We start from the raw sequence: 13600 nt of genomic DNA, 5'->3' as shown, positions 1-13600 counted from the left end.
ATAATGACAATAGGCTTGAGGTGAAAACCATGTCTTCAAGATGCAAGACCTTTCTGGTACCTCTGAGGGTACAGGGGAGCAATGATAAATATTTATTCATTACTTTACATTTCATGGGGACCATTTATTTGCTTTTCATTTATTTAGTTATTTGCTTTTAAGAAATGTTTTTAAGTCACGTTTTGCTCAGGTCTTTATGTTGCTGTGATCAAACAGTGGTTCCAAGAACTGATGACTTTTCCTTCACTTCCCAGAAGTTTGATTTGTTTGTTGGGTTCCCTGTGTACCATTTCACTGCAGTTCAGGAAAAAAAGGACATCCTTTTCTCAAGATAAGCTGTCTGAACTGATCATTTTAGCAAACAAATGATTAGTTTCCAAAGCATGTCAGACTCGTGTTTGTATGCATTTGCACCTTTATTCTACAACACAAGCAACAGAAATACAATTTCTTTTAAAATAGTTTCCTTTCATAATTTTCAATTTGAACAAAATATACACAAAATACATTTGCAAGCCAGCTCACGGTGACCTGTTTGACAACAAACAGATATATAATGACCAAATCAAGTGTCCACAGACCAACACAGAGAGGAACTGGGCAGAATGGTTTGCAGTTTATTTTTTTCTAGAAATTAAAACAAATGGACTTTGAAATTGATACAGAAAAGATGGAACGTAAAACCAAATTTTGAACTTCCTTGTTGAGCTCATGTTAATTCTCCAGGGGAAAGAAAAAAACCACACACTAAGGACGCCTGGTGAAAAAATGGCCATGGTTATACAGATGAGTTTAGAATCACTGTGACATCATCATGGCAACACTATAGTTTAGACAGCCTGTCTTTGATTTAAAATGCAAAAACAAGTTTAGTCTTTGGCATAATGCTAAAAGGGCAAAAAGACACTAACTTCCTTTTGGGTCTGCTGGGAAAGAAATACGTAGGGAGCATATTATTTTCTATTATATTTAATGTGTATGTGTGTGCATGTGCATGTGTATGTGTGTGCGTGTGCGTGTGTGTATGTGCGTGTGCGTGTGTGTGTGTGTGTGTGTGTGGACCCCTTTAGCAATCTGGTAAAAGCTTTGACCCCTTTCCAGAATCATGTTTTTAAATGCATAAATAAAATACACAGCATTACAAAGAAAATCATTTATGTTTAAATACCCATAAAATATTTTTAAAAACACAAGTTCATGGGCCCCAGCATAATAACCCCTAGGTCTCATTCAACATTTATGCAAGCGAGGATGGAGATCTGGGCTGATGATACAAAAAGGTGGCTAGTTTTGCAGCACTGTTATTACAATAAGACAAAATACTGGACATCAAAACAAAGTCCCTGACCTGTAAGCAAGCTGGCCTATGCCCATGCAATGTCCTTCTTATAAGCCAGGCCACTGGCAATCCCAGCCCAGCTGTTACTCGTAATGAAGCCGTAGTATATTAGAGCCATTACTAAAAGCATCTTAATTGCTAAGGCCTGCCAATTGGATGGGATTCTCTTTTTCCAATAGAAGAAGGAAACAGACCTAACTGGAGCCATTTGGGATATATTAGAAGAAACACAGGAGAATAGGGCAGCTTTCAAATTATAGTGAGGTAGATGTAAACAGACACCAGTGACTGCAATTTCCATGTTCTTGTTTTGTGAATCTAAGGGATTAAAGGGAGAGCCTATGAAAACTAACATGACAATACATGATATGCCAGTTACTTCAGAGGAGATGATTTGGGGCTTTTTGAGGAGTAGGAAGGAAAATGTTAATTCTAATTTTATATCATTTGAAAACTTAGTGGTTACTGATGCATAAAATGCAAAATGGTAAAACTTCTAACCAATATAACTTCAGGTTAAGATCCATTTTTATTTCATAAATGATTTTAATAAGGAATGAAATTATTTACCTTCGAGTCACATGTCTGACTCCAAGAATTTGCATCTCTGACACTCTCCTGTTCTATACCTTGCATATGTTCCTTATTCTCATCAGCTATAGTCAAATCTAAATAATTCAGAGTAGTTGGAGAAAAGGACATTCTGAGTCAGGGAAAAGTATGAATTACCGATCAGTTTTTGATGGGGCTGGACCAGATGAGCCCTAAAGTTCCTTTTAGCTCTCAGATTGTGTGATTTTTAAGGATGGTTCATCCAGTAAAGAGTTGTGAGAATTAATTTATTAATGACTATATAAGAATGATGTAATAGTTTATATAAGAGACTGGGGCTTCTAAATGTTCTTTAAAAAGTCTACAATCTTGTTTATTTTTTTTAAAAAAAATAGTATAGATAATTTGAAGGAAAATTTTATCCTTGTGCTGGCATTATCACAAATTCTAAGTAAATTTCTTCTGAATTAATGTACAGATGGTAAGCTTTTTGAAGGAAGGGACTGCCTCATTTTTGTTTTAGGCTTCCAGCACCTAGTACAGTGCCTGGCATATAGTAGGTGTTTGTTGATTTATTGATTAAATAAGATTTTCCTACATATTGCATTGTCTTTTTCCTGCCGACTGTACACAGTACACAGTAAACAGTGCCAATCATACTGCTTACCCAAGACTGGAGAAAAATGTAATTATTCATGTACCTTAATTGTGTTTACATACATTGTGCTTGTGCATATGTACTATCAGTGTTTTAAAAAAATTGTCAACTAAATGAGTCAACTTGTAACCAAGGGATTGCATGATGATGTCAGCAAGTATCTATTTTATCACATTAACAGAAGTGGGCATGAAAACACAATGACTACTGAAAATAGAGTAAGGCAAAAACAGTAAGATGTAGTAGCAAGGTCTTTGATCGTTTAAACTACTACAAAATGGCTAACAAATGACACAGCCTTTTAACAAGGTAGGTGTGCCATTTGTAAAAGGGGATTCCCCCTTGACTGTGACTAATCTGGTGTGATCATGCTCAAAAGGGTAGTCAGTCCAAAGTATAAGTTCCAAGGACATATATAAGATTAATCCAAATAGTTCATTTACATAGCACATGTGAGCAAAAGCTGACATTCTAGGGGAAAATTTCAGTTTTGAGCTCAAGAAAGTGAGGATATTTTTGGTGACCCATCTGTGAGTTATGTAAAAGAAACAGCATGGGAGAGGGAGAAGAGGAAGGGTTTATAGTAGAGATCCTCTACTAAGCAGTACCTAAAGATGCTGTTGGCTTCTATAAAAATGACCCCTTAAGTATGCTTAGACACAATAAATTCAAACACTTTGCTTAAATTTGAAATCACCTTCTATAGAAGTTAAAGAATCAACATGAGACAAATTATTACATATTTAAAAACAGCATCTAGTTCTCCAAAGACAAAGATTCTAACAACTGTTAATAGGATGTGTACATTCATAGTCTTCTGTCCTTTTAAAAAACACCAATTACCAGTATGTTCAAAATGGAAACCAGAAAGATGTGAGCCGAGAAAAGTCATTAACTCTAACACTGTCTCGCCTCTGTTAACCTGTTTCTCTCTGACACTTGGTAAGTCTGGTTGATTTTTTTTTTAACAGCCAGCACTTACAGATTACTAAAGGAAACTTGATTCCTCAGGGTAATAAACAGATTGCCCTAGAAAAATAATTTGTGTTAGAAAATGGTGGAGGTTCCACAATGTGATGTTACAAGGAATCAGGCTCTTAATGTATAGTTCTGTCTCTCTGCCCTACTTGCCCCCAAACCCCTGAAACATTAAGGAAAGATATAGCAATGCTGTTTAATATGGTTTTCTTTTTAAGTTAAGAAATGATGCCATTTCAAAATAAGTACACTGCCTGTTAGATTTCTCCACAAGACTACTCTCTTTCTGTTCCCTGAAGTAATACTGTTTTTAAAATGCAAACAGGCACAAGTTCTCAGCTTACTGGTACCTTCACCTCCCTTCCTGAAGTAATGGGTTTCTGTGTCAAATGTAGATAGGCAATGTACATGGTACCACTCACCCACCTCCAGCAGAGAAAGGGAAACGTGTTCCAGGCTATTCCCACAGAGAAGGGGGAGAGGGACAAACAATTTTTTGGAAAAGGGATAATTGTGAATTGAGGTGCCTCTTAATTTCAGTCCTTTTACACTGGTGTCTTCTTTTGTGAAAAAGCATAAAATACCCAAGGACTACAAGTCAAAAGGTGCCCTTCCTAGCCCAGCATTATACGATAGCTCTAAATCGTTATATGACTAAATCTGTGAGGGTAGATATGCAAAAATCTGCATTCTGCTTCCACCGTTGATTCAGGTTCCTACCCGGGACTGTCTCTGCCTTTAAAAATGTTAATTGGTATCAGAAAAGAAGAGTTGTAAGGAATGAGTTTGTCTTTAAAATTCTTTAGAGACCTTAGATTGCTTACCAAGTAAAGTAAATTTTCTTGACTGACACTTAAGGTACTGCACTTACAATCTGGCACAACCCTATCTTTCTAAACTTCTTTCATATTAATCCATTCCAATCATTCAGTGCTCTAGCCAAACTCACCTACTTCCTGCCCCATGACTGTGAACAGCACTTTCCCACTTCCCCACCTTCCTTAACACTGTTTCTTTTACCTGAAATGGCTTCCTTTCCCCATCTTTGAATTCCTAGCTGAATCCTCATTTTCCTTTTAGAGTCCACCTCAAATACCATGTCTTCCATGGAGTCTTCCCTGATCCCCAGAAGTTGGTAACAAAATTTCTCCTTGAACAATTCTTTGTTTTACTGTATACTACGATCTCTTTGGAACATAGGGACCTTTCCTAATGTTACTCTGTACTTCCCTTAGCATCTAGCACCATTCCCTTCATACAGTAGATGATTAATAAATGCTGGTTGGTTTAATGATTGATACAATAAACAACAGTATATACTTAATTCTTGCTACTAGAAAGAACATTTGGTTCCCCAAATTTGTTTTTTTTCTATTCCTCCCAACATATCCATATAGCCCAATATCGTTCTCAAGGATTCAAACAGAAAGAACTTGATGGGTTGGGACACTGTGACTTGAGCTACTGTAGCTCAGTGAACCATAAAGATTGTTTTTCTGAGAGTTACCTTTTCACTTTCTGCAGAACTGTAAATAAAATATGAATGTTTCATTGCATGTGCTTGATTTGATTAGTTCCCTAAAAATGACATTGAAGGGATTGGTTTTAAGATTAAAGTTTAGTTCTCTGCTGTAAAAAAAAAAAATCAGATATATCATATGTCATATCTTGTTGTCTCTCCCAAAAGAATGTAAGTTCTCAGGGGCAGAGTTATTTTCCTGTCACATGGTAGGTGGTCAATAACTGTACTTCAATTATGATGATGTTTGGAGGAACTACGCAGAAGTAGACAACAATGAATTACCTCGATTTTTATCTAGTTTAAAACCTGTCATAATTTTCTGCTTCTGTGTCCTCAGTTTAGTCTTCCCAAACCCATATGAACTCTGTTTTTGCTTTCCTTAAAAATTCTCCCAATTTCTTTGCTGTCCTTCAGTACTTAGTTTTATAACTGTCACTCAGTTGATCTGGGACTTAAGTTGCTTATACGTATATGGTAATGGAAAGAAAACTAAATTTAGGCAAGAAAACCTGGGCTCAAAGCCTGCCACTAATACTTTCTAGGTATAAGATCATGAGCAAGTCAGTTTCTGTACTGGAAATATATCTACATCACGCAGTCACTATGATCAGGGAGCATCACAGGGCATTGAAAAGAAGACTGGATTTGAAATCTGAGGACTTACGTTTGAATTTGGATTCTGCTACTTACTACCTGAGTGACCTTGGACAATTCATTTCAACTTCATGATTTTGAAGTTTCTTTCTAGCTCCAAATCCATGCTTTTAGGGGTCATTAAGAAAGACAGAGAGTTTTTATGACTAGTGAAGCAACATCCCTATTGTACTCTACCTTAGTCAGACTATAGATGGAGTCCTGTGTTTGGTTCTAGGAGCCAGGCATTTTTTTTATAAAGACACTAATTAGCTGGAGAATGTCCAGAGAGGGGTACCCCTAATGGTGAAAGATCTTTGAGATCTTTGATTGATCCCATGGGAGGAACTGTTGAGGGAACTGGGGATGTTGACTTGAGAACAGAAGATTTGGGAGGGACACACAAGCTATTTTTTTCATTCAACAGTGAAATGAACTGCTTTAGGAAGTATTCACTTTTCCATCATTAGATACCTTCAGGCAAAAGATGGATGACCACTTGTTGGGGAATATCATAAATTAATTTTGGTTCAGGTATGGATTGGACACTGGAGAAGGAAATGGCAAACTATTCCAGTATCTTTGCCAAGAAAATCCCCTATAGGATTGCAAAAAGTCAAACATAAGTGAACAGCAACATGGGTTGGATGGGATGGCCTCTAAGATTGCCTGCTTCCAATTCTTGAGATTCTATTGTGAGGAAATTATTTTGTATGGCTTAAAGCATTAGAGAATTGTAAACTTTACTTTTATTATAATCATATCAAAGGTCTTATATGTATTTATTTTGGAGGAACAATGATACAAAAGCAGGTTTTTCTTTTTGAGTATGAATATTTCAGTGGCTACTTATGAGTCACATTATAATTTCCCGGAAAATAAGGAGACCACAGGACCACAGATTTAGAGCTAGAAAATACCACAAAGGTCATTGTGTACAACAATCTTTCTTTTTTTTCAAATAAAGACGCTGAAGCCCAGAGAAGTAAAGTTAATTTCCTAATGTGATCATTTAAAGCCTTAAACTCTAACTAAAACCTTATAAAATATTAATTATGCTTAAATGGTAACTGCATGAAATCCTTTTACACTGTTTTTGTCAAATCTCATGCTTAAAAATAAATTTTTTAATGTTTACTTTTAAAACATTTTAATATTTCTTAATCCAATTGTTCACAAATTAAGAAGTTTAAAACTATGAAAGTCATGGCCTAATTTTGTATAGAAGAGAGTTGGGAAAAAAAGAAGATAAATGAGAGTTAGGAATTGTTTGGGAAGGTAAGGGGGGAGTCAGGCAGTAAGAAGTCGGTAAGTAAGCCTGAATACTGACAGGCATGGATCAAATGAAACTTCCAGAGAAGTAGAGTTCTGGATAGGTTAGGCTATCTATAGCCAACCCTTTCTTATTATCCATTCTTAAAAAAATGTAGGAAGAATAAATCCAGAAGAATAATTAACAGAAGAAAGGTGAGTTGGTTAGGCCACAGAATTAGAACTCTTCCCCCTGCATTTTAGGGTTACTCACTGTCTAATTCAAGAGGCACATTTTTTTTAAAGAGCAAAGAAGCAGAGGGGAAGCTGCTGGCTTCAAATTCTGATCTCATCTTAAGAGATCTGTGACAATAGCAAATAAATTAAGCAAGCAAAAAAGAATTAGTGCTCCCTTGGGTAGGGGTTTGCTCCTCATTGCTAGACCTCTTTAAATAGATGATTTCCTTTTGGACATGTAGAAGGGATTCCACTAGCCAACTCCTAAGGTCTCTTACATCTCATTGGTATTATATTTAATGATAGCTAGGATTTATGTAGAGATTTAAGATTCGCAAAACACTTTATAATATATCATTTTATCCTCACAACCTCCCTGGGAGTTAGTTACAGATAAAGATACTGAGGCAGAAAAAGGTTAAGTGACTTTTTCAGGGTCACACAGCTAGAAAGTGTCCGAGGCTAGATTCATATTCAGGTATTCCAGACTCCAGGGTTTTCCAAGGAGGCAGGTAAGCTATATAACAAAACAAAGTTAGCTCAGTCTTCTTTTAAAAAGACTTATAATGCCACCAATTCCATTTACAAAGTCTATCACTCAGCAAAATTACAGGTTAATCTTCTGTGAGCTACCTGGTTACCTAGCTACAGTTTGTAATTATTTCTATGGGAAACTGTACCAAACTAATTTAGGAATGAATTTTTAGAAACTGTTTCTTGCCTTTCTTCCTTCTGCAGTTGATGGCTTTACAAACTCTTGTTTCTATTTTAAACTTTCAGGATTTTTGCAAGGAATGTTGTTTGTCCTTCATTTTCGAATGGGACCAATGATATCACTGGTTGATGTCTTGATGTGTGTGTGAATTGGATTTAAGTGAGGCAGAATTGCGCAGTTATCAGCCTCACTCTTTCTTCCACAAATGTAAATAGTTCTTCAATTTCTGTCAGCTGAGGACCTCAATTTAATTTAATTGTTTGGGGGTATTTTCTGAGGGGAATCTCTGCTACAGCCAGTATTCTTCAGAGACATTTCGTTTGTATAAGGAAGCAGTTTTCACATCCTACATGGTGGCTGAGAAAAACACGTTCTCTTTCCTCCTACAATTGTAGCAAAGAATTCAATACAACAAATTTGCTCTTCACATAAGCCTAATGATGCATTTTGTATATTTATATTTGTATATATACAGGTTTTACAATCTGTAAACCACTGGGGGTTTTACAAGGAGAAAGCTAAGCTGCAGAACAAAACACAGCTCAGTTTTCTTTTAAAAAGTGCTTAAAATGCCACCATCTCCACTTACAAATCATAAGAAATCCATAGCATATAAAACCATTGGGAAGTCAGAGTTAGAGTCCATCTGGTTTGGTGGTCAACTTCACAGAATGTCTGAGATGGAAAGGATCTCTCAAATCGATTAATTCTTGGCCAGTGGAATGATATGTTAAACAATGAACACATAGAATGAGTACTGTACACTTGGAACACATTCCCCTCTACCCTGTGGATGCCACTAGATGGAATGATCTATAATTATATTATTTCTTTCCCCCTAAACTACTGGAGAGAAAAATGCCTTTAACAGTCCACTCATACAATTTGGGACTTATAACTAATCCTCACCCTTCCAGATAATATATAAGATCATAAAGCCTCTCCTTAATAATTGGCATGCCCAAATGAAGTGTTTTGATGTCAGACTGGATAAAACCCAGTAGGAAATTCTTGGTATGAATCCCTTGGCAAATAGTTTGTGTTATATTTTCAGGAATAAGAAGACACTCAGTTTGGAATACAAGAAGCTGGGGATGGAAGGGTGAAAATCATCATTCGTTCTATAATTATCTCTTGTCTCTGAAAGAGTTTCTTATGAACTTAATAAGATTAATTTATCAGCAGAATGGCTATAGTTTTGAGACATCTAAAATATATTGTAATTATTAAGAGTTATGTCCTAAATTTCTTCTCTTGTTGCATCTAGATGAAGGTCAGTATAACTTATGGTTTAACTACCTTAGTTCCATTTACTGGGTTGGCTGAAGTATACAGTGATCTTGAATACAAAATTCCTCTACTTTCCAAAGAAGAGACATATCTAGTTCAAGGATGAATTCAACTCGATTACACACCTATTCTTTGCCCTCTGTGATGCAAAATGATCCCCATGTTCCTTAGCTTTTCCAGGTTCGATGCCAAAGCTGGTATTACTTATCAACTCCTTCCCAGTGTGTCTTTTTAACCATTTGTGTTCAATTTTACAGCCTCTTAGAGCTCCTCTCAAAAAAGAAAAAGTCAGAATAAAGCATTTTGAACTAAAGAAGCATAATAAGGCTTTTAAAAGCAGATTTAAAAATAATTAAACCATACACCCCAGTTCTTGTACCTGTCCCTGACTTGAGGTATCATTTATAAGGGTTTGAAACAACTACCAAGAGTCTCTTTATCCCAGCAATAAAAGCTTCAAAGAAGGACTCTTAAGTTTTCCTTACCTATGCGCCATGCCTGTGAATGTAAGGCAGGATCTGTTATAAAACATTTTTTTTCCAGCACTTTACCCTATATTCAAACAAATATGGTACTCAGGTTTGGCTATGCAAAGGAAAACTGGAGTAGTTGAGACACCATTGATTCACACTATTCCCTGGAATTTTCTCAAAACATCATTTATGAGATTAAGTCAACCAAACCATTCTTAACCATATGACACTCCTAACTCTTTTAATAATAATAATACTCCAATAAATCATTGGGCATTGTGAGTATAGGGCCAGGACTGCTGACATTATCTCAAACCCTTTCAGGAAAGGGTCTGTAAATAAATAAGGACACACAAATGCTTGAAACTTACTCTCCTTGGTTAAGCTGGTATACAGATGCTTGTAAAGCTTGATTTACAGAGGATTATTTTTTTTTTTACAAGCATCCTGATAATCTTTTGGGCATATTTGGCAAAAAATGTCTTTCATTTAACGACATCCTTCTATCAGCTTCTGTCCCCATCTAATTGACATGGGAGGTCTAGTTCTTCCTACCGTTAACATCACCTGCTACTGATTTTCTGAACTTTTCACACTAGTCTGATTTACTAGCAGGCTTTTTTTTTTAAAGGGATGGCATTAATTGCAATGTCTCCATTGTGTCTAATTCCACTGAGCTGGCAAAGTGCTTTCAAAAGGGCAGCCCCTGAATATGACCTCCCTGGAAAAAATCATACACTGAAACAATGGGTAATAATGTTCACTGTATAGAAAGATGAACTTCAGTGATGCAGACACTCCTAAAGAAACAAGTGAGATCAGTGCATCTCACGTGGTCTATTGGTCTAGACCAGACACATGGCTGCTCAAGGTTGGGTATCCTGAAAGACTTCTTGTGTGGTTACCATCTCCAAATGTACAGGTTCCTTCTCCTACATGTTAAAAGGGGTGGTGGGACACTCTTTTCCACCAGATTGTTGGCATACCTTTAACTCTCATTACTTTCTTCTCCTATCTGATGGAATGTGTTTCTTCTATATGATGATGTCATAAACCCGGCCCACTCTCCCGAGCCATTCCCTCACAGCCTGGCGAACGCGATTGTCAGTCACATGACAAGTCAGTTGACTGATACAAGGGAATACTGCTGGCTGTAGGGCAATAAATATCTGGTCTGGTAAGATCTGAATCTGATTGAGAACTGTTAGCACCATGTTGGTCCATGCCTACAGGAAAAAGAAAGTTAAAAAATTTTAGTGTTCTTCACCATTATATCACTTTCCTGTTCAAGTTTCATTACCACTATGAATTCTCAGGTTTTTAGGCCTACCGTTTTTCTTTACAACACGAATGGCATTTCATAATGGAGTAGGTAAGAAAGGCCTCAGACATCTAAGAGATGAGCATTTTAAAATGGACAGCCATGAACTTCAAGGTGAAAGAAAGTGGCAATAAGAAAACTCTAAAAAAAAAAATCTGTGCAGTGATATAATAGAACAATAAATTATGGTCCCTCCATACACTTCCAAATAAATTACTTATACTCTAGATCACCATGTTAAATTTATTCTCATGCTGTCAATATAACAAACTAAGCTCTCAGTTCAAGTTCAAGTTTAGACGCAATCTATCATATTATGCTTTTACAGTAATAATAATACTGATGTTTGTAAGCACTGTCTCGGCCACTTTCTACCTGTGTGACTTTTGGGAAAATCATTTATTTTTATGGGCTTCCATTTCCTCAGTTACAAAATGAGGGAGTTAGAGTAGATTGCCTCTAACGTCTCTTCCCACGTTAGATCTAGATAAACTTCTAATCTCATTTCATCCTCACAACTCAGTGAGGCATTGTTGCTATTGTGGCTATTTATTTACAGATAAGGAAACTGAGGCAGATGGCCACACGATTAGTAAATATATGGGCAAGATCTGAATTTATGTCCTTCTGACTGCAATTCTAACACTTTCAATTGTGACATTCTGCTTTCTGAGACTAAACAATTATTTCTATTATGAAACTTTAAAAAGTCCTTTAGTTTTTTATAGAAGGGGTTCTTAATCTGGAACTTGTTAACTTGTCTTATATTTTGATAACTGAATTTCAATATTCATTTATTATCCTTGAAATCCCCTGTCTTTTCTTTTATACATTTAAAAAGATTTTCAGGAAAAAAGGGGTCCATTACACAAAAAAGATTAGGAAACCTTGTTTTACAAGACCATGTACCGAGTCTCTCTGAGACAGTGTTACAATTAAGCACTAATGTTATGCTAGAGTTGATGCATCAACACCATCTTCTTATGATATTAAAAAAATTTTCTGCCATGTCTGTTGCAACCAGGACATTAAATTTCATTCCCCAAGTTTGGCCATATTTCATAAGAGAACATACTTCCTTGATTCCCAAATATGTCCTCTTGGGTTTCCTACTTTGTATTTCTGTACTACTGTTGTACTTCTGTGGGTAGCAGGCCCTACCTGGATCTGGGCCTCGGCGTCTCTCACAGATATACTCAGGGAGCTCACTGTGGAGCCGGAGCGTGGCCTCTTCTCTTGCCTCAGGATCTCTGGACCAGCGCTGAAGGAATGCCTCATTTGGCCCTGCTCTATCAGATGCTGTGGACGCTGGAGGAGGGGTGAATCTGGTCCCCTGGAGCACAGTTGCTCTCCTTTCTTCTCCACCTTTATGTCTTTGGCAAATGGGACTAGGTTATGTTGCTGCTGCTTTCTCTTCTTGTACTCAGTCATCAGTTTCGAAATCGTTTTGTCAGTGGCCATGGTATAGATCTTGTTTCCTGCACTCTCCCACCACTCTTTCTTCCTGTTTTGATCTTTTCTTTCCCCTTTGGGGCTGGGGGGAAGCTCTGACATCTCCCCAGTGGTTCCCTTTGGGGGCATGCCATCAGTCATATGATCCCTTGACTGACTTCGGTCATCCTCAGATGGTGTATCCTTCCCTGAAAACCCTCCTGTGGATGGAGTGGATGACTCAGATTGGAAGGAGGGGAGAATGAAGAAAGGGTCACTCTTGAAGGTAGGAGGTTCCTCCACATTATTCTCCAGATCCAAGTGCATCTGGATGTAATTGTTGCACAGTTCCATGCAGAGCTTATGAAGCCTTTTGACTAACCACACCCAGTCTGCATTGCTGATTGGCTGGACGCTCAGAGAGGGTATTCTAGCCCTCCACTGCCTCTTCTCCTTCCCCCGTGGGGGGCTGACCTGGGCTGTTTCCTCAAAAATATCTTCATCCTCTGATGAACACTGCTGGGAAGAATCTGTACTTCTTTCATCATCCTCAAAAAGGACTTTTTTCACCTGCTCAGCAGTGATATTCTCTTGGTTGGTCAAGACAGCACAGACTAGAGCATGGAAATAGATGTTAAAGCTCATTGCAGACTGGCGGTATAGGTTGGCTGCCCCTCCAATGCCAGACACTTTCTTCAGCAGACATTTCAACCCTGGGCTGGTATCAAACTCTCTGGCTGTCCTATAGGAGTCCAACAGCAAGTCAAAGATGACGGCCAAGTTCTGCATGGAGATATACCTGAGGAAACCAGCCAACTTGTTTTCTGGCACTTGAACTGTCTTCTCTTCTCCTTGGGAGGGGCCTTTGACAAATTCTTCTAACAAGATGTCATATAAGTTCTGGAGCAGCACTTGATGAGACAATAAACTCACCACAATTTCCCTAAAAGAGACACTTCAAAGAAAAAGAAAGAAAGAAATTAGTAGCGCATTGATCTCTTATAAAGGACTTCAATGTGACTCAGACACATAATAGACATTGCCATAACTGCTACAGTTAGGAACATTCTCATGCTTTCACTTCGTTCCTATGACTTTTAAAATGCCTAAATTCATTCTAATGAACTTTAATGGCATCCCAGACACACGAGATTCTATTTAGAAGTTGGGGGATTAACATAAACCATGATACTGAATAAC

The 13600-nt window shown here is 37.4% G+C and overlaps 1 protein-coding gene across 9 annotated transcripts in view; it reads right to left on the bottom strand.

Annotated features, from left to right (window-relative positions):
* Positions 1 to 392: 392 nt before the first annotated feature.
* The window catches only part of ARFGEF3 (ARFGEF family member 3), a 220633-nt gene continuing 207425 nt past the window's right edge, over positions 393 to 13600 (bottom strand). For 8 of the 9 annotated variants that reach the window (XM_072643438.1, XM_072643432.1, XM_072643434.1 and 5 more), the window contains 2 exons: positions 12131 to 13355; positions 393 to 10874 (listed from right to left, as the gene is read on the bottom strand). In XM_072643438.1, coding sequence (XP_072499539.1) covers positions 10683 to 10874; positions 12131 to 13355 — 1417 coding nt within the window. In that variant the 3' untranslated portion in view covers positions 393 to 10682. The remainder of the gene's footprint in view (positions 10875 to 12130; positions 13356 to 13600) is intronic. The other variant, XM_072643433.1, reaches the window with a different exon arrangement.

This window comes from Notamacropus eugenii, chromosome 2 (assembly GCF_028372415.1).
Source record: "Notamacropus eugenii isolate mMacEug1 chromosome 2, mMacEug1.pri_v2, whole genome shotgun sequence".
NCBI lineage: Eukaryota > Metazoa > Chordata > Mammalia > Diprotodontia > Macropodidae > Notamacropus > Notamacropus eugenii.
Note: the sequence above shows the minus strand (reverse complement) of the source record. Positions and strands in the feature narration are given on the sequence as shown.